The sequence below is a fragment of the Schistocerca cancellata genome, chromosome 1 (genome assembly GCF_023864275.1).
Source record: "Schistocerca cancellata isolate TAMUIC-IGC-003103 chromosome 1, iqSchCanc2.1, whole genome shotgun sequence".
NCBI classification, from domain to species: Eukaryota; Metazoa; Arthropoda; class Insecta; order Orthoptera; family Acrididae; genus Schistocerca; species Schistocerca cancellata.
In genome coordinates this window covers 697,010,471-697,036,374 of record NC_064626.1, presented here as the reverse complement: position 1 = coordinate 697,036,374, position 25,904 = coordinate 697,010,471, and the positions used below count along the sequence as shown (strand labels likewise).

The 25,904-nt window shown below is 40.3% G+C and overlaps 1 protein-coding gene across 5 annotated transcripts in view; it reads right to left on the bottom strand.

Annotated features, from left to right (window-relative positions):
• The window catches only part of LOC126184526 (uncharacterized), a 338,097-nt gene that overhangs the window by 116,277 nt on the left and 195,916 nt on the right, over positions 1–25,904 (bottom strand). For all 5 annotated transcript variants that reach the window (XM_049926932.1, XM_049926965.1, XM_049926957.1 and 2 more), the window contains one exon: positions 15,163–15,323. In XM_049926932.1, the coding sequence (XP_049782889.1) occupies positions 15,163–15,323 (161 nt within the window). The remainder of the gene's footprint in view (positions 1–15,162; positions 15,324–25,904) is intronic.

Below are 25,904 nucleotides of genomic sequence, written 5' to 3'. Positions count from 1 at the left end.
GGGGGGGGAGTGAACAGAGTCACCTAATCTTTACCACTACATTCAATTCAGCAATGGAAAAGTTCATCATTCAGGTAGACATCTCGTTGGAAGATGAAATTCTCGGAATCAGCAGTCAGTTGTGGAAACTAATACTACTGCAGCATATCGAGTAAAAGATACCCGTTACAGTCTTCTTGTCAAAGAAAAATGGTCCATACAGCTTTGTCTGTTACACTGCACAGAAAACATTAACTTTGGCAAATCTCATTCATGCACCACACTTTCATGATGATTTTCTGTGTGTCACACTCTCACATTGTGATGATAGATCTTTCCAGATAAATGAAAGGATGCTTCATTACTGGAGGCACTTGGAGGCGAAATATTCACCTCAAGCTCTTCCTGGAGTGTGACGCAAAATTGAAGATGCTGGCAATAATGTTCGGATTCTTATTCCTGCACAAGCTGCAGACAGTATAGTTTGTAATGGAACTGCCCAAAAAAAAAAAAAAAAAAAAAAAAAAAAAAAAAAAAAAAAAAAAAAAAAAAAAAAAAAAACAACCACTGTTTGATGTGGTATTCCAAGTTTGTGGCTAATGTAGATGACACTTTCCCTCTCTTTCTACAAGGCTGCATCTGACAATTGGTTCTGTTTACAGAGACAATCATTGTCCCTAAATAGTCCACACCAAAGCACAATGCTCTGTTTACATGGCAGTTCTTTTCCACACTTCCTTCTGAATGCATGTGCGTGATTTCTAATGCCAATTGGTGGACACAACTGAACTTCTATGAGTTATGGTTCTATTCATGTAGCAATCAATTTGTACACTGGAAAACATAAAACTTTGAAAATGAATGGATCATTTATAGTGGCAATGTATATGTAAATATACAATACAGTAGTATACAAAATTTCACCTGCAAATACTGATAGGGCAGGAGTAATGCTACAGCAGTTGAAGAAATTACTGTCAATACAAATAAAATGATATTAACGGACCTACAGATCAACCATATGCAATATAGGAAGGTGGATAAGTCCACTAGGGAGAAACTGAGCTACAATCTTATAACATCACAAACCATAGACCAAAAATCCTTTTGCAGTGCAGAAGTGCAACACATAATCACATCTGAACAAAACCCGGACACCCATATATACCTATATAAATTAAATCATGAAAGCATAATACAACATGTAATTTCAGTTTTAGTATGTCTAAGATGTTTAAACAACTACAGGAATACATTAAATCATTGATGAAGGACTCCAAGCATCTTGTGGAATGGTCAAAGCACTAAATACTTCTGAAGTGCACATAGTGGCAACCCCTTGGCACCACATCTTTAGTTACTAACATTACAGGTGAAGAAACAAGAGAATGGGAAATATTCTTATACATGACTCAATCAAAAACTGTTTGCACTCTAGTTACTTCAAGTTATGCAGAAACTTCTTTGAACTTGGAAATGGTGTTGCAATGAATTCTCTTCTTTTGCACCTACTCACAGGTCTGTCCATGACAGCATTTTAAAAATAAAACTCTTCGATGAGTTCCGCTCTAGTGGTGTTTCTACATTGATAATACATTATTCATATGATTACAGGGGTAAGAGGAATTGTTTTAAGTTTTACAGGCATTTATATTGTATCCTCACCAACATCTATTTTATAGCAGTCTTTCCTTAACATGTTTGTTGTATATTTCTGGAGAGTGACTAGAGTAGGGACGTTAAACAAAAATCATTTAAAATGGTTCCAGAAACATACGGCATGAAAGACACTACGACAGAAGATGTTCCAGCTAGGACTTACCAAAAAAGGATACAAGTAAATGAGAGAGAACATACAAATACAAGACTCATTAATTGCGCTGGTGAATTGTTCTGCAAGTTTTCTGCCATCAACCACAAGATAAATAACATTAAGGTCAGTGAAAGTTTCAGACAACAGCTGATATTAATGAAACACAGCACAAATTTAACAAAATGCAAACTTGAAAGGTGGACCTCAGAATAAAGGAACCCGTTTCCTTGGACATAACTGTCACACTCATCTTGGAAAATGAGATGGGTTGTAGTGCTCAAAAATTAAGACAAACCCATGGAGGAAGGAGTGTTCACCAATGTTCATATTGTTACCAAAGTGTTTAACATGACTGATAAATGAAAAGTAAGACTGGACCAAAACAGTAAACAGCACAAACTCAGGCAATAGTTATAAGGCTTCTAGTGATACACACTTCTACCTTCGAAATATTTTGTCGACTTCTTGTTGTTGCAGGCGTAACCTCTATAGTAAACAAAAGCAGCAGCGATCAACAACTCAAATCATATTCCGATAATTTGATCCCATGAACAGAGTTTTGACCAGAAATATAGGAAATAATTTCCTTAAGGAGATGGAAGACTGAACACTGGACTTCATGTGCTGTACTGGCCGAACACAGTAAGACATAGAAATGAAGTAAAAATGGTGAACAAAAGAATTTTTACAACCATATCATACATAAAACTAGCAATTGTTACCGTCATTTTTGAGTTCATGGGGGAAAATAACCTACCAACAATTTCTAAAACATTATGCTAACTAAATATCAATTTGTCAGTGCAAGCTAGTTTTGTAATAGAGTTGCAAGTTTAACTTTCAAACTTTTTGGTATGTACTTCACGGGAAAAAATAAATTTTGTCACACTTAAGTGATGTTCCTCTTTGATCACAAGAAACTTTACACTGCATAAAGTAGCTGCTGGGAAATACTGAAGCTCATAAAGCTTACATTCAAACTCCAGGGATAAGATGAAATTAAATAACAACAATAATAATGTTCCTGACATGGTCTCATTAAGTGTTACTACTGTAGCTATGCAAATTCGATACATAAAACAGCTAATTCGGATTTTTAAATGTGTACATATGTTTCTTACAAGCAATTTTCAAATGACTATAACTGTAAGAAAGTTTTCAGTCTTGTTCATGGCAAATCAGCACCTCCATTGTTCAGAGATTCGTTACTTTCACTATTATTTTTATATCTCAACAAGGACTTTTCATTAGTATATATACACAATGATCAAATATACTTTGATATCCACTGCGGTTCATTATGAATACACCAGTCAAACACACAATTGTGCATATGGTCTCTTTTTTTGTTTCCCTTCATCCTCACAGCAAGTGATCTCCTTTCATTATGGAGTCTGAGCAGTGGCGGATGCATAGGAGGGGCGCATGGGGCGTGTCCCCCCCCCCCCCACTACCCCCCCTTGAGGGGCCGCCTGCATTGCCAGTCACACCACCTCCACCAGTCAACCCGCACACTATTTGTTCGCTTCTTTCATCAGTCAATTCGACTGACTTGAGTTAATTGAGTAGTTGTACTTTCCTATGCAGCGTGAGCATCCACATCAGTGTATTTTATAGGTTTCTGTCTGGCACACCAGTAGCTAACACACACCTACGAGAAAAGTCGCGGACATTCTAGTGATCTCAATACAATATTCTGTCTGGCATTCGTTCAAGAAAAGTCGCGAATATCCTACTGTTTTCTTGTAGCATTATAAATATGGACTATTTGCTAAATAGGAAGCAAGTTTACATTCAGAAGCAGAAATATTAAGACTGGAGAATGAATAAGGAAAAAGTCCTAGTTGTAGCAAGTGCAAATGTTAAGATTAGTCAAGAGTGAGAGCGATTGGCTGATTGTGAAGTATTAATAATAGTAATTCATAGTAATTTCTCAGTAAAAATATTTTAATGAGACTCGTAACAATATTTTTACTAAAAACCTAACAGTAGTCTCCCATACGTAACTTGTAATACGAGTTAGGTAGGGGAAACTATTGATGGGTATCTCTCTAGTAATAGTGACTTTCGAGAAGATTCCTAAAAACGCATTGTTATTATATAGGCCCTCTATCGAATACACTAGAAACGAACAGAATCGACAATAAAAGTTCCACACACATAAATTGCCGGATGACGTCATCATTGGAAACTGACACTTATGTTGTACGTTGTGAGGTACATATTGGCTTGTCGTTTTCACAGTAGGTATTTGTTCACACTCCATAAAAGGCTGGAAGCAAACATTCTGGCAGCGAATGTTCTCGAAGCAACCAAGCCACATATATAAGGGCAGCGGAGTCGCTGACAGGTAGTCAGTTTGAAAACTACAATTGTCTTGATAACTTGGAAGTGAGAAAAAGTGAACAACTGTGATTATTGGCTATTACCACGGACTACAGTCAGTGTTCTGCTTAATGATATTACAAATATGCAGAGTGTGACCTTGTGTGTTTGAGTGCTAAGTGTATTAGTGTTCAATTTTTCAGAGCGAATAAAGTGTTTATTCGAGAATAATTGGCATTTAATTTACCTATGTTGTAACAACATAATAAAATGGATTGTGATGTAATACGAAAAAGAAAAGTAGAAACATCTGAAGATTCTGGTCACAATTCAGCTGCAGAAACACCATCAAATGTACAGGCACAGCCCAGCACGTCGTCGAAACTTCCACAACAAAGTTCATTGACTGATTCCTTTAATCCCAATGATTTGGCAATTATTTGGATATATTAGCGTCAGGAAATATTAGTGATGATATAAAACACAAGCTTTCCACAGCTCCAACGATACCTGAAAAAGGTTATATCTTTCCTACTTCTGAGCACAAGAGGGGATGGATTGAACACAGACAAGTGCAAAATAATCACTTTGAACAGTACCCGTGGCTGGTATTCTCACAAGTTAAAAAGGGACTTCTTTGCATTAACTGTTCAATTTTTGTGAATAATAAAATGGGCGGAGGAAAGAATTCCATTATTGCCAAGAAACATGTGAATGAACCACTAACAAAGTTTGCCAAACTTACTGGTAAAGATAGTGACCTTGAGAGCCACTCTCAGCTCAATTATCACATTGAAGCGTCAACAGATGCAAAATTATTTTTGGCGACGAGAGACAACTGCGAAGTTGAGGTCATAAATTAAATGTCAAGGCAGAGAATGGAAAGCATTAGGGAAAACAGAGACCATCTTGTACCTATAATAAAAACAATCATATTTCACGGAACGCAAAATATTCCTCTGCTGGGGCATAGAGATGATGGGAGTCTGTTAGAAAATAAATGATCATAAAAGTATAGTGAGTAAAGAGAGAAACTTTAGACCTCTTCTAAGACTTAGAATTGATGCTGGAGATTTGTAACTAAAATATCACCTTGAGACCGCTAAAGCGAACGCCACTTACATCAGTAAACTAATGTGTAACAAACTAATTTCATGCTGTGAAACAGTGATTTTATGCAGAATCTGGAGGATATCACAGATTCTCATTACTACAGCATAATATTTGATGAGACTACGGACATAGCGCATGTTGCCCAATTGAGTTTAGCTGCAAGATATGTTGATGGCGACAACAAATTACACGAAAGATTTCTGGGTTTCATTGACATCCATAAAGACAATGACTGTAGTGGAAACATTGATGATGAACATCAAGAGAGTCTAGATGAAAAGCGTAGCATTACTGGTGAACTATTAGGTACTATGATTCTAAAGAGAATGGAAAGCCTTTCTCCATCAAAGGAGATGGTTGCTCAGTTAATATGTCAGAACTGAAAGGAGCTGTGGCTGCAATAAAAAAGAAAGCTAGCAATGCGAAGTAGCACCGTGTCGAAGTCATCAGCTCAACCTTGCTGTCTATTGCATTTGCAATGTTATAAGTGTGAGAAACTCACTTGGTACTATTGAAAAAGTAGTATCAATCTTTGCAGTATCTAGCAAGTGGTTCGCAAAGTTCTTAAACAAATACAGTGTTGAAGGGATAGAACAACGGCTGCCAAAGCTCTCAAATTGCGAGTTCATCGCCAACCTGTTTACACTGAGTATAACATATCCAGTCAGCAAAATCTTACAAGATCCTAGCTTGGACATCACAATGACAAAAGCAAAATTAGATTCTATGCTCAAAGTGTGCGACGGCATGAGTGCTAATGCTGATAGCCACTCTGCTCGTATTGTTGAAGAGGTGAAGGCAGTTATGGAAGAGTTAGAAGTGAAGATGAGTGTTCCTCGTCTTACAGGCACACAAAGACAAAAATGTGATCATAATGATGATGGTATGACATATTGGAAAAGAACTGTTTTTATTTCAACACTGGACCATGTTACAACTGACATGAGAGAACATTTTGCTGAAGAAAATATTTATCATTTAAAATTCAACATACTTTTGCATTCACAACTACTGAAACATGATGGTAATGATCTGGCACATAACTGAATCAGTGCTTAGCTGTACTACCGTTCTATGAATAAGAATCACTCTTTGTAATTAAAAAGACACCAATGGGATAGATTCTTCAATACAAGCAAACAAGCATAAGCACACTTAATGATCATTGTTCTTCTGTTATGCAATCATTGTCTGTTTGTCCTAGATTTGACTATCCTACTTTGCACTCATGGTACAAAATATTTGCCTGTTTAGCTGCATCTACTGCTACAGTAGAAAGAAGTTTTTCAACACTGCGGCATACAAAGACATGGCTGAGGTCAACAATGAAGGAGGATCGACTTAATTGTTTAGCTCTGTTGAACACACACCCTGACATTGACTGTCCTATTGACAATGTAATTAACAATCTGACAAGAAGAATAACCACACAAACTTCATCATTTAAGGAAGAAAACCACAATTTTAATTTTTTTGTATCGTAAGATGGCATTGTCTTGTATATGTGTATAATCAGTTTCAATAAAATTTACTTAAACTTTGCATGTGACTTGATTATATTTTATTACGGTAAAAGTAAAGGTAGCTCAAGATATCTATAGTGCTCCCTCCTTGAGGTTTTTCTGTATCCACCACTGAGTCTGAGTGACCTGCCAGTTCTTTATAACCTTTCTCAACCTGCCTCTCTTTTCTCCCTGAGGATGTAATTTGCAGTTCCAAAAGTTGTTATTAGTGTTTTCACATTTATGTGTGTCTATCATCAATATTGTAATTTTACTCTTGAAGGTATTACTACTGGCTATCTATTCTGTTTCTTTGTAATTTTATAGTATTAATTTTAATTATATTACAAATTAATACACCAATGTTAAGAGCTTTTGTGAGTATATTCTTCAACAGAGTAGTGGGAGTTCCCCCAACAGAAAATCAGTCATAACTCCACCACATTATCTACAAGATATTTAACATCCTCATGCAGGTTATCAAACACAACTGTATCTGACTCATTTCAGGAATATTTTTATGTCTTTATAAGTCTTTGCAGAGGTCATTTTGGTTCTACTACTATCTTCATGCTTTTCATAATGTTTTGCCTATAGGTGTAGTCATGTGCATTGCATACATGTCTGAACCAAGGCACTTCATTAATTCGGGAGAATGGATTTTCCAATTGAGGTTGTGAGCTACATATAGCACTAAAAAACTAAGCACCATTTGCTCCTTGTATTTCACTGTTTTAATATACTGTTTTTATAGTTTGTGATATCATATGAGAAGTACTGAACTGAAAGTAGGTTGTAATGATAATCCACCAGAAATGTACAGACACTGAACGGAAGAAAGAATTATCTCAAACTAGTAATTTAAGTGGTGAAATTTAATTCAAACTACAAGCGATTCCAATAAAAAAAAGTGTAAGAGACAAGGAGTAGCAGAAGAGACTGTAAGTAAATGTGAAATGTAAACAATACATCTATTACTGGGTTACTCAGTCATCCATTCACAATAAGGCTATATTTTAACATCAAATTTGACTGAGGCAAGGCAGGGGCTTTTTGTCTACATATGCAGGCATTTTATGAAGTGACTCAGTACACAAGAGTTAACTATGTAATGTTGCATGGATTGAATCTATTATCTACCATGATATTTCAAACACAAGCCCCAATGACATTTCTAGTAAATGAAAACAATTTTATTTGTATATGAAGGCAAACAGGCAAATGTAAGTGAATTTTTGATCATCAAAGCAGAAAGATATATGGATTTCCAGCATGCTAGGTTAATAATGGGACAGCAACTTGTGCTAACCAGCTTGCAGTGGAAAACAGCCAAAGTTGAAAGATTCAGTTTTTTATTTAATTGAAAAATGTTTGTGTCGTATGTCTATCCTGCCAATGTTCACACACAAAAAAAAAACAACCTTGACTTTGATATACATGTATGTACAGTCTTAATATGGTTTGCACGCTGGACAGAATATAACATTCTGTCTGACTGGATGATTTGAAAATTGGCTTGGGTATGCCAAAACTAGTCATCAATTAAATAAAAAAGTGGATATTGTAATTTTTGCTATTTTATACATCAAACCAAAAAGATACAAAATGTAACAAACTTTAAATCCAATGAGAATGTTTATTCTAAATCAATGTTGTCGCAGTGAAGTTCATAAGGAGCTCCCAGTGTTTCATGCACATCAATATATTTTCATTGATGAAAGTATTGTAGTTGAAAAGATAGTCTGCTTTAATCAATTTATTCCATGCAAATAGAACTTATATGGAATAAAAACATTTACATTAAGTGAATGTTACAATGTCTTTTTCATTGTGCATCCACACGCAACATCAAAAGCTGAACCAAATGAAATGGAATAAAAGTGGTGACACTGCAATAGCATGACACACAAAACCACATTTTGCATCTGCTCAGCATGATAACACCATGAAACCATCCCATCGGCACAATGTAACTACTCTAGCCAGCAGTGGATAGACTACGGAAGCCAGGGAGCTGGACCCCAGAAGAGGAAAGAAAACATACTCAAAATGCAGGTCAATCTATGGGGAAAAAGAAAGCCCAAACACTGAGTAGAGATAGGAACAGAGAAAAGCACAAAATGCAGCCAGTGTCAATGACTGACTGAACGACTAGCACGCAAAGCAAGAGAATAGTGTGGTGTGAAGGTCAGGTCCAAGACGGCCAATGTCAGCATAAGAATTGACAGACTGGTCTATTACTACTGGCATGTAAATGCCTGGGTCAGTGGTTCCACACATACAATGCTCTGTAACTGCAGTTCGTGACAGTTTGCGGCACTATTCTGACATGAAACCCATGCCATTCAATCTGGCTTCGTATTGATGTCCAATGGTGGGGATACCACATCCCTTCCCCATAAAAAGGCTGAAAATGGCCAGGCTTTTGTCAAGACCTCCGCTGCCAAACCAGAGAGAGTGGGAAATTTCCTGGCAGCAGGTCTATCACCAAAGTAGGCAATGGCGATGCAGCTGTCTCTGTGGGAATGTTGGAAGATTGTGGAGGCTGGTGTAAAAGCTGGTCTGCCGGCATTGGCAGAGGCGAGGACTTATCGACGGGTAAGTGAGGAAAGCAGGGCACTGGTTAAAAGTCCATGGGCTCCACATCAGGATTCGCAGGAACAATCGCCGTCACATGCTATTCCATAGGCGGACATAGGGCAGCAGAGAGGGAGCCTCCTACCAGAAAATGTTGTGACCAGCCCTGTTGCCCAGCTGGCACAGAGACAATGGTGTTGTGGGGCCAACAGATCGTGGACACAACTGATTAGAATGATGGGACAGCTGCTCCTGACCGACATCCACCACAAACCTACCACAAACAGACCGAGCGAGGTGGCACAGTGGTTAGCACACTGGACTCGCATTCGGGAGGACGACGGTTCAATCCCGTCTCCGGCCATCCTGATTTAGGTTTTCCGTGATTTCCCTAAATCGCTTCAGGCAAATGCCGGGATGGTTCCTTTGAATGGGCATGGCCGATTTCCTTCCCCATCCTTCCCTCACCCGAGCTTGCGCTCCGTCTCTAATGACCTCGTTGTCGACGGGACGTTAAACACTAATATCCTAATATCCTACCACAAACAAATGGCAACTTTTGTGGCCTACCACTACACATAACAGCCATTTCAGCTGCAAGCTGAAAGAATGGGCCCAAATGGCAGCACCATGAGGAAACCATGACAGATCATAACAGTCCACACCATGTGACAAGGATTGCAACAAATCTAATAGATACCATGGCCGGCACTCACCCAAATGTTACACAGAATTGTATCCGTTAACTGGTGTCATCTGGTATGTGGCTAGAAAACAGTTTATCATTACTGGACGAAGCAGATGCAGACTTCTTTATTTTGGTCTTGAGTGTATGAATGAAGAGTTGCACTTCTGTGTTAGAAGATGGGTGTAACAGAAAGATAGTCAGAAGCCAGATACCAGTGCATATGCAAAAATATTCTACCTCCTGCAACACAAATTGCTGACCTTTATCAGATGCATGGATCCAGGGGAGTACTTGATAGCAAAAATGACTGACAATGTGACTATAGCTCCTGCTGACGTAGTAGAATACAGTTTCACAACATAAGGAAAACACATGCTTCCCAAAAAAGGAGTTCAAAGAGCCGAAGTGCACCCTGCCCCAAGAATGATCTGGGACTAGCAATGGGGAAAAACTGACACGGTGGCACAGCCTGGTTCTGTGCACAGTCAGCTTAAGCTCACACAAGATGTTCAGCAGCACAATCTATTGCTGGCCTGTGGACATGACGCTGTGCCAAAGCTTTAAGATGAGACTTATCCCACTTCAATGACTGCAGAAGATAGAGCAAGTGAGGATGTCATGCATAGCAGCCACGGAGGCACTTACCTTCTGCACCACCGAAGGAAAATCCAGCAATTTCTGCTGCAAGGTATCATCCAATCGGCAAACTAGAGTCTCCTGTTGATTGAGCTCCAGATTAGCTCCCATCGGCAATTACAATAATGCATCTGTGTTACTGTGCTGGGTGGTGGACTGCAGCAAATGTGACAGCAATAATTACTGAGAAAGAGTGTCCACCCCTGAATTCTGTGGGCAGTCTCATCTGGTAGCTTAGAATGAGGGTCAAACAATGAAATCAGTGGCTTATGGTTGGTGAGGAGTAGGAACTTTGCCCCATGCAGAGAAGCATGAAACTTTTTAGGTGCCTCCTTTTTCACATTTCAAGAGTTACATTGCTGAAAACACCTTTGGTGCTCAGTGCCACCTTTGGTCCAATGTGACAGCATACTAGGGTGCATCAGCAGGCAGGTTTAACAGTTTATCCAGCATAAATGAAGCTGAACAGTGAACAGAGCACAAACATTGCTTGAGGGACTGAAAAGACCACTGACAGTCTGCAGAGAATATGAATTCAATGCCATTTTTGCGAAGCGAGGTAAGAGGAGAGAGGATTTTTACAGCCTGGAAGACAAATTTAGCATAATACGAGGCCTGTCTAAAAAGAAAAAATATCTTGAATAACTGACATGTTTGGGACCCTAATCCCCTTCAAAGTCAGCCCCTTGTGCTTGCACACACTTAACCCACCGATCCTTCCACTGCCGGAAACACCTCTGGAAGTCTTCTTTTGGAATGGTGTTCAACTCCATCATTGTGTTCCGCATTACCCCTTCTCAACTCTCAAAACGGGATCCTTTCAGTGGCGTTTTCAATTCTGGAAACAACTAGGAGTCGCATAAGCCATGTCTGGAGAGTAGTAGGGAGGTTGCCGAATGGCTGTAATTCCATGTCTGGCGAAGAAATTTTGGATCATGTGGGATGAATGTGCGGGGGCTTTGTCATGATGAAGCAGCCAGTTTTTCACCATCCACATGTCTGGTCTTTTGCACTGAACTGCGTCACGGAGTCACCGGAGAACATCTTGATAGTACTCCTTTGTCACTGTTTGTCCTTCCGGAGTTTATTTGTGATGTACAATTACATGGACATCAAAGAAGGCAGTCAGCATCACCTTGATTTTGCTTTGCACCTGCCGCACTTTCTTCAGCCTTGGAGACTTGGGATGCTTCCATTGCGACGACTGTCTTTTTGTTTCTGGGTCGTACCCATACACCCATGACTCATCTCCAGTTGTCACGGTGTTCAGAAACCCAGGATCAGCATTGGTGGTGTCCAGAAGGTCGTGTGCAATGTCAAAACGCAGGGCACCTTGTTCCAGCAACAACAACTTGGGCATGAATTTCGCAGCCACATGGTGCATGTTCAAATAATCACGCAAAATTGCATGTGCAGAATGTTTACTCACTCCAACCTCTTGGGCAATCTCCTGCATGGTCAAACGACCATCTACCATCAACAAATTTTGCACCCTCTCAACAGCAGCTGCATTTCGAGCAGTTTGGGGCCTGCCAGAACACTGGTTACTCTCTGCTGATGTGCAGCTGTTTTTGAATCAGTCGAACTACTCCTTAATTTGTGTTACACCCATCGCATCTTCTCCAAACACCTATGAATCTTACAAATTGTTTCGCTTTGAGAATCACCAAGTTTTTGACAAAATTTGATGCAGTATCTTTGCTCAACACTTTAAGTCATCCTGAGAGAGTCAGTAATCTGATGAACATGTTGTGTAGCACCTCACCTAGCTACTGATAGGCAGCGACTGACGCACTGGAAGGCGGGGACAAAATTCACACATGCGCATAAAGATCTCTTCCTTTACTGAGTACAGTGGTGCTGCCCTATCGTCCCTATTTTGCGCCGGAAAATCAAAGGTCGATACTTTTTAGACAGACCTCGTAAGAAATCCTGTCCGGAAAGGACTGGATCTCCTTCAAGTTCTTGAGCACCAAAAGGTTGATGGTAGCCCCGGATTTCTTGTCCATAAGGATGAGGCCATCATTGCTAACGACACACCCCAAAAAAAATTGCGTCTTTGGGGAAAAAATACCATTTTCCAATTTTAAACGAAGGCCATTCTTCAGATGCCACTGGAAAACCATCTGCAAATTTCACATGGAGCCTGAGACTCACATGTCACTGAGGTACTTGGTTCAAAAGTGAATGTCATGAATCAACTGCTCCAAATATCACTGAATCATAGGGTAGACGAAATTCCAAAGAGCAAGCAATGAAACTGGCACAGCCTGAAGGGTGTGGGTTGGGTTGTTTAGGGAAGGAGACCAGACAGCGAGGTCATAGTCTCATTGTAATAGGGAAGGACGGGGAAGGAAGTCAGCTGTGCCCTTTCAAAGGAAGCATCCCGGCATTTGCCTGGAGCGATTTAGGGAAATCACGGAAAACCTGAAGGGTGTGTCGAGCACTAAGAAATACTGCGAAGTTGCGTCCAATGGAAACTGCAACTACGTGTTGTGCAAGGCGATGCACGAACGGGTTAGGAATCCATGACACATTGCGCGTTTAATGTCTGTTTAAAATTACCGCAAAGGCACATGGCACCATTTAGCTTCTGAACCACCATCAATGCAGTGACTAGACAAAGTAGGAGAAACAACATCGAATTCTTGCTAACACTGCACGGCCTTGACCTTGTCACGCACATCGAAGAGAACTGCGCGGGGGCAAAAAAATTTATGGTATTGCCGACAGCTTATGAGTGTCTTGGGGCTTGAAATCTTCTGCCCGACCTAACATATTCTCAACCAGCTGGCCATACAACCGCAATAATGAATCCAAACCCTGAAAGAGGAAGTTAAGGGGAGGCTAACACATTCATTATTATTGTCAATATATCGATTTAATGACCGTCTGAGGGTGAGTAGTGTCATATTGTAAATACTAGAAATACTGATGAACAGTACTGATGCCGATTAAAGTACTCTTACTATTATCAATACGTACTGAGCGCGTGATGGAGAGCTTTATCAATCTGATAATTTGCCATTCTGTTGTTCAGTTTTTTCCAGTTTGGCTTCTGTATAATACATATGATAAATGCTATGTTTAAGAGATTTAGACTTTTAAACTGAACAAAGAAGTGATGACAATTCATTTAGTGTAACCAAAACAATCTCCACCTATGTCATCAATCACAAAAAGTACTTTTGGACAAATATTTAAGAAGTGCTTGCCAACAGTGATTGAAATCTTGTGAGTTAATATCCGCAAACATTCAGATGACCTGCCTGCGGGAAAAAAATGGCAAAACTACTCTTGGTTGCTTTTTGTCTGTACCTGCTTATCTTCTTGTTGTATTTGTTTTTCTTCTCTTTCTTGCATTAGTATTTGTAAATAATTGTTGGACATCATAGATGTATTAGAATGCTGCAACTATTGAAATTACAGGTAATTTACAATGAATTAGTTGCAACTAGTTGCTTTTATAGTCGTTTACTTTTCCATAATGGTATCTCAAGATGCCTGTCATCCATTCTTGAGGTGTTTACATTTATTTGTGTGTTGTGAATATGGTTTTTTTACTAATGGTGCTGCAGAATTTTGCGAGACAGCTATTGTAAAATGTCATAAGCAAAGTGAGAATGTTCATTACGTGTAAATAGATAAAAACATCTGAAGATGGGTGAACAAAAATGAATGTACTCTCAAAAACGTATTTTGAGGGATAATTTGTTGGCATGGTGAGTAGGATAGGGTGTGTTTCACATTGGTGCGTTACTTCTTACACATTAATGTCACAGACACTGCTGTTTTGACTTTATGTGCAAGCAGTACTGCTGTCACGTCACTTGATGAGTCACTCCGTGAGCTTAAGTAATGTGAATCAGGCCCATGGGCACCAATGCCTGCCCATGCCTGATTTAGGGGGATACATTTTCCATTTTTTTTAGAAGGAAAATTCTGAAAAAAAAAAGAGTGAATAATCATTTTGTTTGAAACACATGCAAGCCAAGAAACCATGCTACTGTAAATGATGAAACATATTGTTATGAGTTTTACCCTGTTTGCCTGTGGTTTCATGCATATCCTTTCGAAAGTCATTTCTTCTATGTTTTTCAATGTCTACATTTTGCTACAGCTCGTCAAATAGGAACATTTGGTTACAAAATCTAAGTACTCACTTCAAGTATAACCTTTATATTGAATGAGCTATATACTTTCATCTAGACTAATATAATTTGTAATATTCTTAGTGCCATTAACAGAAAAAAGAACTTAAAACAACATAGTACTTGAAACTGGGTACAGGAGAAGGAATAATCCGGTGTAGACTAATGGACCATGTGGATACAAATGATGCATTACTTCAAGGATATAAATTTATTCAGGGCCAAATTTGCATATGAAAATCCTCGTTATTGACTTGGATTTGAGAAAATTGTGAATGGGTGAACCAATATGTTATAATCATCAAACAAAATCTATGGCAATTACTATTTCTAATAGCAGACAATCATATCTACTATAAAAAAAGCAGGTTTTGTTACCTTTTCCAATTCTCCTGGAATCTGCTTCATTATATCCTCGACATTTGGTTCTTCAGGAAATACACAAGTTTCAGCAGTTGATGCTGGCTCTGTAATGTCTAATGGCAGCTCTAGTGATGAAATGTCTATGATTTTAGTACTGTTGTTCTGTTCAGTCACAGCTGGCAACAAAATCACAAGAAACTATTATAGGCCTGTGACACAATACTATGAACAGATACACATCTCCAAGACAAACAACTGTCATAGATACTCTCGTACGTTGATGAAATCATGTTGGCTACAGAAAACAAACTTTTTCCAAAGGCCATATACAGTAACAAGACAACCACCTAGCACAATACAGCCTTCAATCAAAAACGTACATGAAGGGTACATCCACCTAAATGGTGAGCATCTAGGAAAACTTAGGCACCATGAAAGCATATTTGTATAACTGCGTCATCAGCTGCTGTAAAAAAAAAAAATTATTAAGTTGCTACCAATTTTATATTATATACATGGATCAACTCTCAGCACACGTCAAAAGTTCATTATAGCATTTTGATTTCTGATGCATTCCACACTGTTGGCATATTATTAAGTTCAAAGGGAAACCATCAGTTGTTAATGTATACCAATAACAAAGTCTGCTATCAGAAATCATCTGCAATTCCATTGCACAAGGTGGAAAATATATCTTCTTTAAGACCTGCTTAAGTTATTCTCAATCTGTTCACATTGCAGCATACCAGAGTCTTCATTCCTGTGAAGATGAATAACATGTTCACCTTGTCTGCTGGCTAATATTTAGCAGATCCACTATATAACTCTATTTACAGTGAGCCCAACGGCCACCAACCACATGAGAACAGCAGTGTCCACGACATAAGTGACAAAGAGTACCATAAGCAGGTCTTATAGGAGATATGTTTGACAGTTTATGAAACTGAAGTGCAGATATGTCCATACAGTTAAATGTAACAACAACAGTGGAGGTTAACATCGAGGAATGAGACTTGTTGGGTTGATGGGAATTGGATCAAAGCAAATGAGGGAGAAGGTGTTGAGATCCTAGAGAAGTGTGGCTAGTGTATAAAAATGGTTATGGTGAGATAAATGTACTAATAGATCTTGGATCATATGGAATGACCGATACTGTATTTGAAACATACAAAACAGAAATCCACTACTATACAGCAACACAAAAATGTCTGAATGACAAGTTATATAATCACTTAATGTAATTATAATAATGATTATGGACTTCTCAAGAAAGATAAATAATTATTTGCATTTTGTTAATGAAATGTATGTCATAAGAATGATTTTGCATAAATAAGATCGATATATGATAGTAATTTCTTTGCTACACGCTGTTAGAAGTAAATATTTGTATTTTGTTCAGTTGGTTGCAATAGTTTGAAGTGTGTGGATGAAGAATAAGTTGTGCGTGTTTTTACCAATTTGTATTGTGAAGCAAAATGACTGAAAATATATGTCTAATTCTCCAGAAAGTCCACCAGTGTACTTTTATTTTTGATAGAAATAACCCAGTCGTCCTCTTAATGATTATAGAATGCTAAACCAAAGGCAGGAAATGGATGCTGAGCCATCAACTCACAACAAGGAAGAGCAACAAGAAAGATATTATTAATGAAACTGGTTATTTAAATTCGACCGTCACTATCTCTCACTGCAGTGTGTCATTGTCACAATGTGGCAAGTGCTGTAACAATGTGACCCGCCACCCAAATTAGTAACTTACTAATTTGGGTCGTCCAGCGTTTTCTGACAGTGAAACATGAATAATGTGTTGGAATATTTTTCTTGTTGCAGATTAAAAGATATTATGAAAATTTTTTGTGAACAACTGAGCAGATATGAATCACAGCTACAAAACAGCAACACAACAAAAAGGAGTTCATAAACAAGAAGACAAAAAGGATGAAAAATAAAAAGTAAAGTGAATAATTAACAATGTTGACCTCCAACAGCAAAGTTAAGTACTGGAAATATTATTTTTGGCGAAGTGATTCGTTGCACAATTATTAACAATGGTAGTCACTGAAGATTCTGAAACAGTACAGGGTAATACAGACATGGGAGACTTATACAGTGTAGCAAAACAAGAACAGGAAAACTTAAGTGTCAAACCTGAAAAGCAGGAAAAACAAACTGATGAATTAAAACAAGATGATTATAATGATATATGTAACATGCTGTCATTGTTAATAAAAATGTGCAATGACAATCAGTTAATAAAAATGAGTATAGAGCAGTTTGCAAAAATAAATGAGTAACTTGAAAATCATGAACAAAAAAGTAAGAACCAGTTCACAAAAACTGGTCATTCAATAGAACCATTATTTGATTATACTGGTAAAAATACTGCTCAATTAAATGACATCAATCAAAAAATTGAGAGGTTAGGTGGTCAAGTAAAGTGTGTGTAGTCTAAAATGAAAGAAATTAAACTAAAATTCAACAATGATGTCAAAAATGTCAAAGATGAGAGCACTGAAGATAGAAAAACAAACAAAATTGCTTTCAAAAAAGTTCATGAGGAAATAAGTACTGTGGACAAAAATGTAAATAGTCAAATTTCTATTTTGCAAACTATTGTTGACACCAAACTGGCATTTGTCGAAATTAGTTTTACTGAAAAGGCGAATACAGTAGGCAGTAAATATGCACAAAATGCAAAATTAAATAACAACAAAACTATCATCCTAGAAAGTAGTGTTTCTGTTTTGTGTAAAAAAGTTGAAGAATTGTCTAATGACGTAATTAATTGAAATTTTGCTAACAATATTGTTTCCAGGTGTTGCAACATTCCAATAAAATACTTTCCAGGTGAAGGTAGTTTACATCCTGTAAATCTTCTGCAGCATTGCAGAGATTATTTTGTGTCTAATATGACTGATGATAAGAAAATCAAGTTTGTTAAGAAGTTTCTGGAAGGTGAAGCATGAACATGAAGGTGAAGGTGAAGGTAAAGGTGAAGCGTAAAGCTGGGCTAATCAGTATCCTAATGATGATACAACCTATGTAGATTTTGAGAAAAGATTTTTAGATAAATATTGGTCAGAAACCGAACAAGCTAGAATAAAAAGTGAATTTCTCAACTGACCAAATTAAAGGGAAGTGTGTACTAATATAAAGGAGTTTTGCAAAGTCAATTAAAAAAATTAGCTCATTTGAGCAAATCTTTTGATGAACTCACCCACATTGATACTTCAAAAAGGAGGTTACCAGCTGAGGTACAGTGGGACCTAGTCTATGGGTCATATGATGCACTAGACGAGTTTTTAAAATATTTAGACAAGCTATTACTTGTGACAGTCATTTTGTTGTGATTATCTGCAACTCAGCATCTCCGCTATATAGTGAGTAGCAACTTTCCTTTTCACAATATTGTTACTTTCTATCTTGGATTTTCCATTGATTGAAGATGTTTGTGATATTATTGAATACAATAAATCCAAGGTAAGTGGTGATTAGTATAGTAATGAGAAAGGAAGTATTTCGTTTGTTTTTAAGAAGAACTGGAGGCATTAGGTATTAGTAAGGAAATATGTAGTAGTGGTTATAATTCTGAAGAGATACCCAAGGACACTGTTAAAGGATTAAAGGATGTTAATGACAGTATCACAGCAAACAAAACTCTTTTTAATTTCTATATATGATCACACTAATTCAGTTACCAGTTATGACAGTGAAAGCAAGCTGCTTAATGTTATGAATGAGAATGACTCTTTTTTACATAATATGTGGTTAAATAGTGATTCTGTTGAGAATATATTTCCAGACTAGTGGAATAAAATTAAATAAGTTATTGTAAAACAACTTAAGGACAAGTACCACAGTGCTGAACAAAGTGAAACAGGTAAGTGTATACTGACTGATGGAATTCTCAGTGTCAGTGATAATGATGTCTGGGTTAATTTCATGAAAGTGTTCCAAGGCAATGAAAATGGTAAGAATGACAATGATATTAGAGGATTTAGTTTTAAAGAGATAGAAGGTGATCTGTTATAAGAGGACGTTAAAAAATTGAAAAATGTACTGAAGTTTGCTGTCCGTTCATTAAGGTCAGAATAGGATCATGGTAAAGCAGGTGTCTTGACGACACAGGCAGCCAAATTTCAGGAGTGTCTGAACCTTTAAGTAAGATGAAAACATAATGAGGACTACATGGAATTACCTGTAATTGGAGTAAGGATTGAAGGTGCAAAATAACTTTTACAATTGAGGGAGTGACTTTTACGCATGGATGTTTAACAATTCAAGATCTTTTTGAGGGTCTTCTCCTTGGCATGACATGGATAGTTAATGTGAATGCAGGTTTTGATTGGAGAGGGCAAAACTTGATTATCAATGAACCTGATGGGGATTGTATTTGTACTAATGTTATGAAATCATCTATATCTTATAAGGAGGGTAAAATAAATAGAACACAACATTTAAAAGACAGTGGATTCATAGTCAAAGATATACCAGGATTAGATACAGAGGAAGCAGAATTTAAAGAACTTGTAGACACCAAGATTTGAGAAGTAAAAGGGTTAACTGATAATCAGAAATGGGCATTGGAATCTTTGTTGCAGAAGTATAGTGACGTGTTTCGTAATATTCCAGGTATAGTGAGTGGATATCAGTGCCCTTTACAGCCAAAACCAGATGAACCATTTTTCATAAAGCCATATTGTTTGCCTACAGCTAAGAGAGTTGCAGTTGAGAAAGCGTTTCATATGATGGAAGTCTATGATATCAATGAGAGAAGTGTTGGGCCATATAACAAGCCATTAGTCACTGTTTCAAAAATAGATGGAAGAGTGAGATTGGTTCTGGATTCTAGGCATCTGAACAAGTATTTGTACAGGGAAACAGATCACCCTGAAAACACTGATGAACTTTTACACAAATTTACAAATATTCAGATAATGTCCAGTTTAGATTTAACTTCTGGATTTCATAAGGTATCTTTAGCTCCTGAATCTCATAAAGATACTGCCTTTCTTTATAAAGGTAGATTTTACCAATGCTGTGTAGTACCTATTTGTTTGAACTCACCTGTAGCCGGGTTTATAAGAGTGTTAGATTATGTACTTGGCCAAGATCGGGTAGGATAACTTACCATTTATGCAGATGACATTTTGATAACTGGAGAAAGTTTGGAAAAGCATTTAGAACTGCTGAAGCAGGTATGTGAAAAATTTAGACAAGGAGGTATGACTCAAACTAAAAAAATGTAAATTTGTCATCCCCGAACTAAAATTCTTAATCATGTAATTACGAAGAAAGAAATCTTGCTAGATCCTCATAAGGTTAAATCAATCTCAGATTTTCCAGCACCATGTAGTAGAAAAAAATAGAAGTCATTAATGGCTTATGTGGATTTTATCAAAATTAGTAAGTGGGCGAAGTTTGAAAGCATCCTTTTTAAGCAACTTACTTAAAAAGAACAGCAATTGGGTTTGGACTCAAGAATGCCAGGAGGTACTTGAAAACATTAAGAAAGAATTAAATAATCAAAATTTGTTACAGATTTTAGCCTACCAATTTGCTTACGCGCAGATAGTAGTGATTATGATTTGGGAGCAGAACTATTTCAGGAAAAAGAAGTTAAAGGGGAAATCATACATGAGGCAATAGCGTTTGTAAGTAGAATGTTGTTAAAAGATGATAAATCTTAAACAGTTACCGAAAAAGAATTGTTAACTATTTACGAGGCATTTATTAAATTTAGGGCCTATTTGTTGGGACATAAAGTAATTACATATTTGGACCACAAAGCATTACGCTACGTACAGGAATGTAGACTATATCACAATTGACTTACCAGATGGGGAACGTATTTACAACAATCTGATTGTGAAATTAAATATAGTAAAGGTGTAGACAATATTGTTGCAGATGCTTTGCCAAATATGCCATGGGGCAAAAGTAATGAAAATTTTGATCAAAATGGGGAAAGAGTTTAAAATCAGATATATGAAGGGTATACATGATGAGACAATTATCAGTGCAATGTGTAACAAAATTAGAAGGAGCCAAAACCATGATTCAAACTGGATTTTAGTGAAAAGTTGTTTAGGCAGAAGAGATTATGAAAAATTGGACAGGTATTATAAAGCATACAAAGGGACACTGGGTTCTAATCCCACTGTGCTCTTCTTTTTTTAAATCTGGGGATTATCCTATTTATGTCACTACAACTTCTGTGGATGAGCTTATCTGACAGGGAAGCCCCTGCCATGTCACAAAAAACACCTTGCAAAATAGGGTAAGTAGTAATTTTTGTTGTAGCATATTTTTATATGCTGAGGGTTCAATGTTCTGCATGAAAGGTAAATTTGGAAGTAAGATGTTGTAAAATGTTATTACACAAAAATTTCATTGGTGTTATGAGAAAAAGTAATACATTCCCAACTAAGTACATTAATTTTGCCCTGTTATCTAAAGTATTTTGCTTTATTTTCTTTAAAGCACTTCAAATAACTCTATATGGACTAAGATGCTTTCTTTCAGTCATAGGACATTACCAAGCAATATTTCACCTACTGAAGACAGATTTATAAATGATGGTATATAGACTTTTTCATGAGATGCAAGTTCTATTGTCACGGCAATATGATAAAATCACTGTTATATGTACCATCTTTGCTTATCCCATATATGTTATGTAATATTTGGCAATAATTTGAGAGCTACAGTGTAGGTAAAAGGCCAGACTTTGAAATTGTTTTGAAAATTTACGAGAAAAGAACTTTGTAAAGTGAAATTTTGCTCTTGACCTAATTTGAATGAAGCACTGATGCTAAGGTAACCAAAATGCTGTATATTACGAACTAAAGAATCCAGGACTATTGATTTGTTGTACTCCAAAACTTGTTAGCATAACCAGTTTTATTATATTGTATCAAAATGTTTCTCACATTGTATGCTTTCAAAATTTTTGGGGGCTATTGTAATAAAACAGGTTATAGTGAGATCAATGTACGAATCGATCTTGGACCATATGAAACGACCGATACCGATTCAAAACATACAAACCAGAAATCCATTACTACATAGCCACACAAAAATGTTTAAACGACAACTTATACAAACACTTAATGTAATTATGATTATGATTATGGACTTCTCAAGAAAGATAAACAATTATTTGTATTTTGTTAATTAAACGTTTGTTCCAAGGATGAATTTGCATAAATAGATCACTATATGATAGTAATTTCTTTGCTACATGTTGTTAGAAGTAAATCTTTGTCTTTTGTTCAGTTGGTTGTACAAGTCTAAAGTGTGTGGATGGAGAACAAGTTGTGTGTTTTTATTGATTTGTACTGTGAAGTGAACTACTGAAAATATGTGCCTTTGTACACAAATTTTGTTAGAAGCAACCTAATCATCCTCTAGACAAGCATAAAAACCTAAACCAAAGAAAGGAAATAGATATCGAGACATCAACTCACAACAAAGAAGAGCAATAAAAAAGTTGAGTATTATTAATGAAACTGGTTATTTACACTTGACCATCACTATCTCTCGCTGCAGTGTGTCACTATCATAGTGTCGCTGTAAAAATGTGACCAGCCACCACAATTAGTAATTTATTACAAAAATTGATAAATCTACTTTGGGCAACAAGAGGGTGGATATGGTCAGAATAGGGAATCTTTACAGTTGGCCCAGATCATGAAGCTGTCATCAGTATATGGCAACCAGGTGACAGGTTTGAGATTCTGGGTGGTTAGGAAGGATTCCTCTAAACTCTTCAGGAACAGGAACAGCGTAACATGGTGCCATTGAAGTGAACATGAATTTGTTTGTAGATAATGTCTTCAAAGGAGAAGCAATTGCGGGTGAGGATAATGATGACCATAGTGCCAGTAAGGAGGTTGTAAGTTTAGAGTTAGTCAGGTGTTCAATAGCAGCAAGGTCAAGAGCACTGAGAATATTAGTGCAGAGGGGGCGGAATCGATACTGACGAGCAGGGTGGCATGTGGTAAAGGAACAAAACTGTGCAGAGTCAGTGGTGGAAATGACTGGTATCTTTTATGAACGAGTGTAGGTTATAGGTAATAGGATGAACATGCTGGTCTTTGACAGCAGAGATTGTCTCTGTGAGGGAAGAGTAACCAGCTACTATGGGGTGTCCTAGTTGGTTGGGTTTATGAACTTTAAGAAGCATGTAGAAGGTAGCAGTGTGAGAAGGGGAGAGAAAGGAGGGGATGGGGTGAGGGGATGGGGCGAGGGGATGGGGCGAGGGGATGGGTCGAGAGGAGGGGGCGAGAGGAGGGGGCGAGAGGAGGGGGCGAGAAGTGGGAGCGAGAGGAGGGGGCGAGAAGTGGGAGCGAGAAGGGGTCGAGAGGAGGGGGCAAGGGAGGTGCCGAGAGGAGGGGGCAAGGGAGGTGTCGAGAGGAGGGGGCAAGGGAGGGGTCGAGAGGAGGGGGCAAGGGAGGGGTCGAGAGGAGGGGGCAAGGGAGGGGTCGAGAGGAGGGGGCAAGGGAGGTGTCGAGACTAGGGGGCAAGGGAGGTGTCGAGAGGAGGGGGGCAAGGGAGGTGTCGAGAGGAGGGGGGCAAGGGAGGTGTCGAGAGGAGGGGGCAAGGGAGGTGTCGAGAGGAGGGGACAAGGGAGGTGTCGAGAGGAGGGGGCAAGGGAGGTGTCGAGAGGAGGGGGCAAGGGAGGTGTCGAGAGGAGGGGGCAAGGGAGGTGTCGAGAGGTGGGGGCAAGGGAGGGGTCGAGAGGAGGGGGCAAGGGAGGGGTCGAGAGGAGGGGGCAAGGGAGGGGTCGAGAGGAGGGGGCAAGGGAGGGGTCGAGAGGAGGGGGCAAGGGAGGGGTCGAGAGGAGGGGACAAGGGAGGGGTCGAGAGGAGGGGGCAAGGGAGGGGTCGAGAGGAGGGGGCAAGGGAGGGGTCGAGAGGAGGGGGCAAGGGAGGGGTCGAGAGGAGGGGGCAAGGGAAGGGTGGAGAGGAGGAGGCAAGGGAGGGGTCGAGTGGAGGGGGCAAGGGAGGGGTCGAGAGGAGGGGGCAAGCGAGGGGTCGAAAGGAGGGGGCAAGCGAGGGGTCGAAAGGAGGGGGCAAGCGAGGGGTCGAGAGGAGGGGGCAGGGTGGAGGGAGGGGGCAGGGTGGAGGGAGGGGGCAGGGTGGAGGGAGGGGGCAGGGTGGAGGGAGGGGGCAGGGTGGAGGGAGGGGGCAGGGTGGAGGGAGGGGGTGATGTGGAGGGAGGGGGTGATGTAGAGGGAGGGGGTGATGTAGAGGGAGGGTGCAGGGTAGAGGCATGGGGCAGCGGAGAGGAAGGGTGCAGCGTAGAGCCATGGGGCAGTGGAGAGGGAGGGTGCAGGGTAGAGGGAGGGGGCAGTGGAGAGGGAGTGTGCGGTGGAGAGGGAGGGTGCGGGGGAAGTAAGGAGGCAAGGGAGGAGGTGGTGGGGTAGAGGTGTCAGGGGAAGAGATGGGGGGAAGAGAGGGGGCGGGGGAGGGAGAGGGAGGAGGTGGTGGGGTAGAGGTGTCAGGGGAAGAGATGGGAGAGGAAGAGGTGTCAGGGGGAGGGGAAGAGGTGGGAGGATCAGAGTTCGAGGGGAAGAGGTGGGAGGGGATGAGGTGGGAGGGGAAGAAGTGTGAGGGTGAGAGGTGGGAGGCAGAAGAGGGGAGGGGATGAGGTGGAGGTGAAGAGGGGAAGAGGGCGAGGGGGCGTTAACGGCGCCAAGGGGACTGGGGTGGGGGTGAGGGCGAGGGGGTGGGCCCGGCGGGGTGAGGGTAGGGGTGGGGGTGAGGGCGAGGGGGTGGGCCCGGCGGGGTGAGGGTAGGGGTGGGGAGACAGGGGTGGGGGCACGGGGCGGGGGCGAGGGGATAGGACCGGACGGGGGCGAGGGGACGGGACGGGGGCAGCAGTGGGCGAGAGCAGAAGCAGGCGAGGGCAGAAGTGGGCGAGGGCAGAAGCGGGCAAATGGACGAGGACGAGGGAGGGCGGGAAGTGGGAGAGGGCGGGAAGTGGGAGAGGGCGGGAAGTGGGAGAGGGCGGGAAGTGGGAGAGGGCGGGAAGTGGGAGAGGGCGGGAAGTGGGAGAGGGCGGGAAGTGGGAGAGGGCGGGAAGTGGGAGAGGGCGGGAAGTGGGAGAGGGCGGGAAGTGGGAGAGGGCGGGAAGTGGGAGAGGGCAGAAGTGGGAGAGGGCAGAAGTGGGAGAGGGCAGAAGTGGGAGAGGGCAGAAGTGGGAGAGGGCAGAAGTGGGAGAGGGCAGAAGTGGGAGAGGGCAGAAGTGGGAGAGGGCAGAAGTGGGAGAGGGCAGAAGTGGGAGAGGGCAGAAGTGGGAGAGGGCAGAAGTGGGAGAGGGCAGAAGTGGGAGAGGGCAGAAGTGGGAGAGGGCAGAAGTGGGAGAGGGCAGAAGTGAGAGAGGGCAGAAGTGGGAGAGGGCAGAAGTGGGAGAGGGGAAGAGGGGGAGGGGATGAGTGGGGAGGGGATGAGTGGTGAGTGATAGAGTGGGAGGAAGAGATAGGGGGAGTAAGGGAGGGAGATAGAGGGGGAGAACAGAGAGGGGAGAGAGAGGGAGAGGGGGATAGAGGGGGAGAAGAGAAGGGGGAGAGAGGGTAAGGAGAGAGAGAGAGAGAGGGGGGAGAGAGGGGAAAGAGGGGGGAGATATAGGGGAGAGGGGGGAGCGATAGGGGAGAGAGAGGGGGAGAGGGGGGAGAGAGAGGGGGGGAGAGATGGGGAGAGGGGGGGAGAGATGGGGAGAGGGCAGAGAGAGAGGGGGTGGGCAGTATA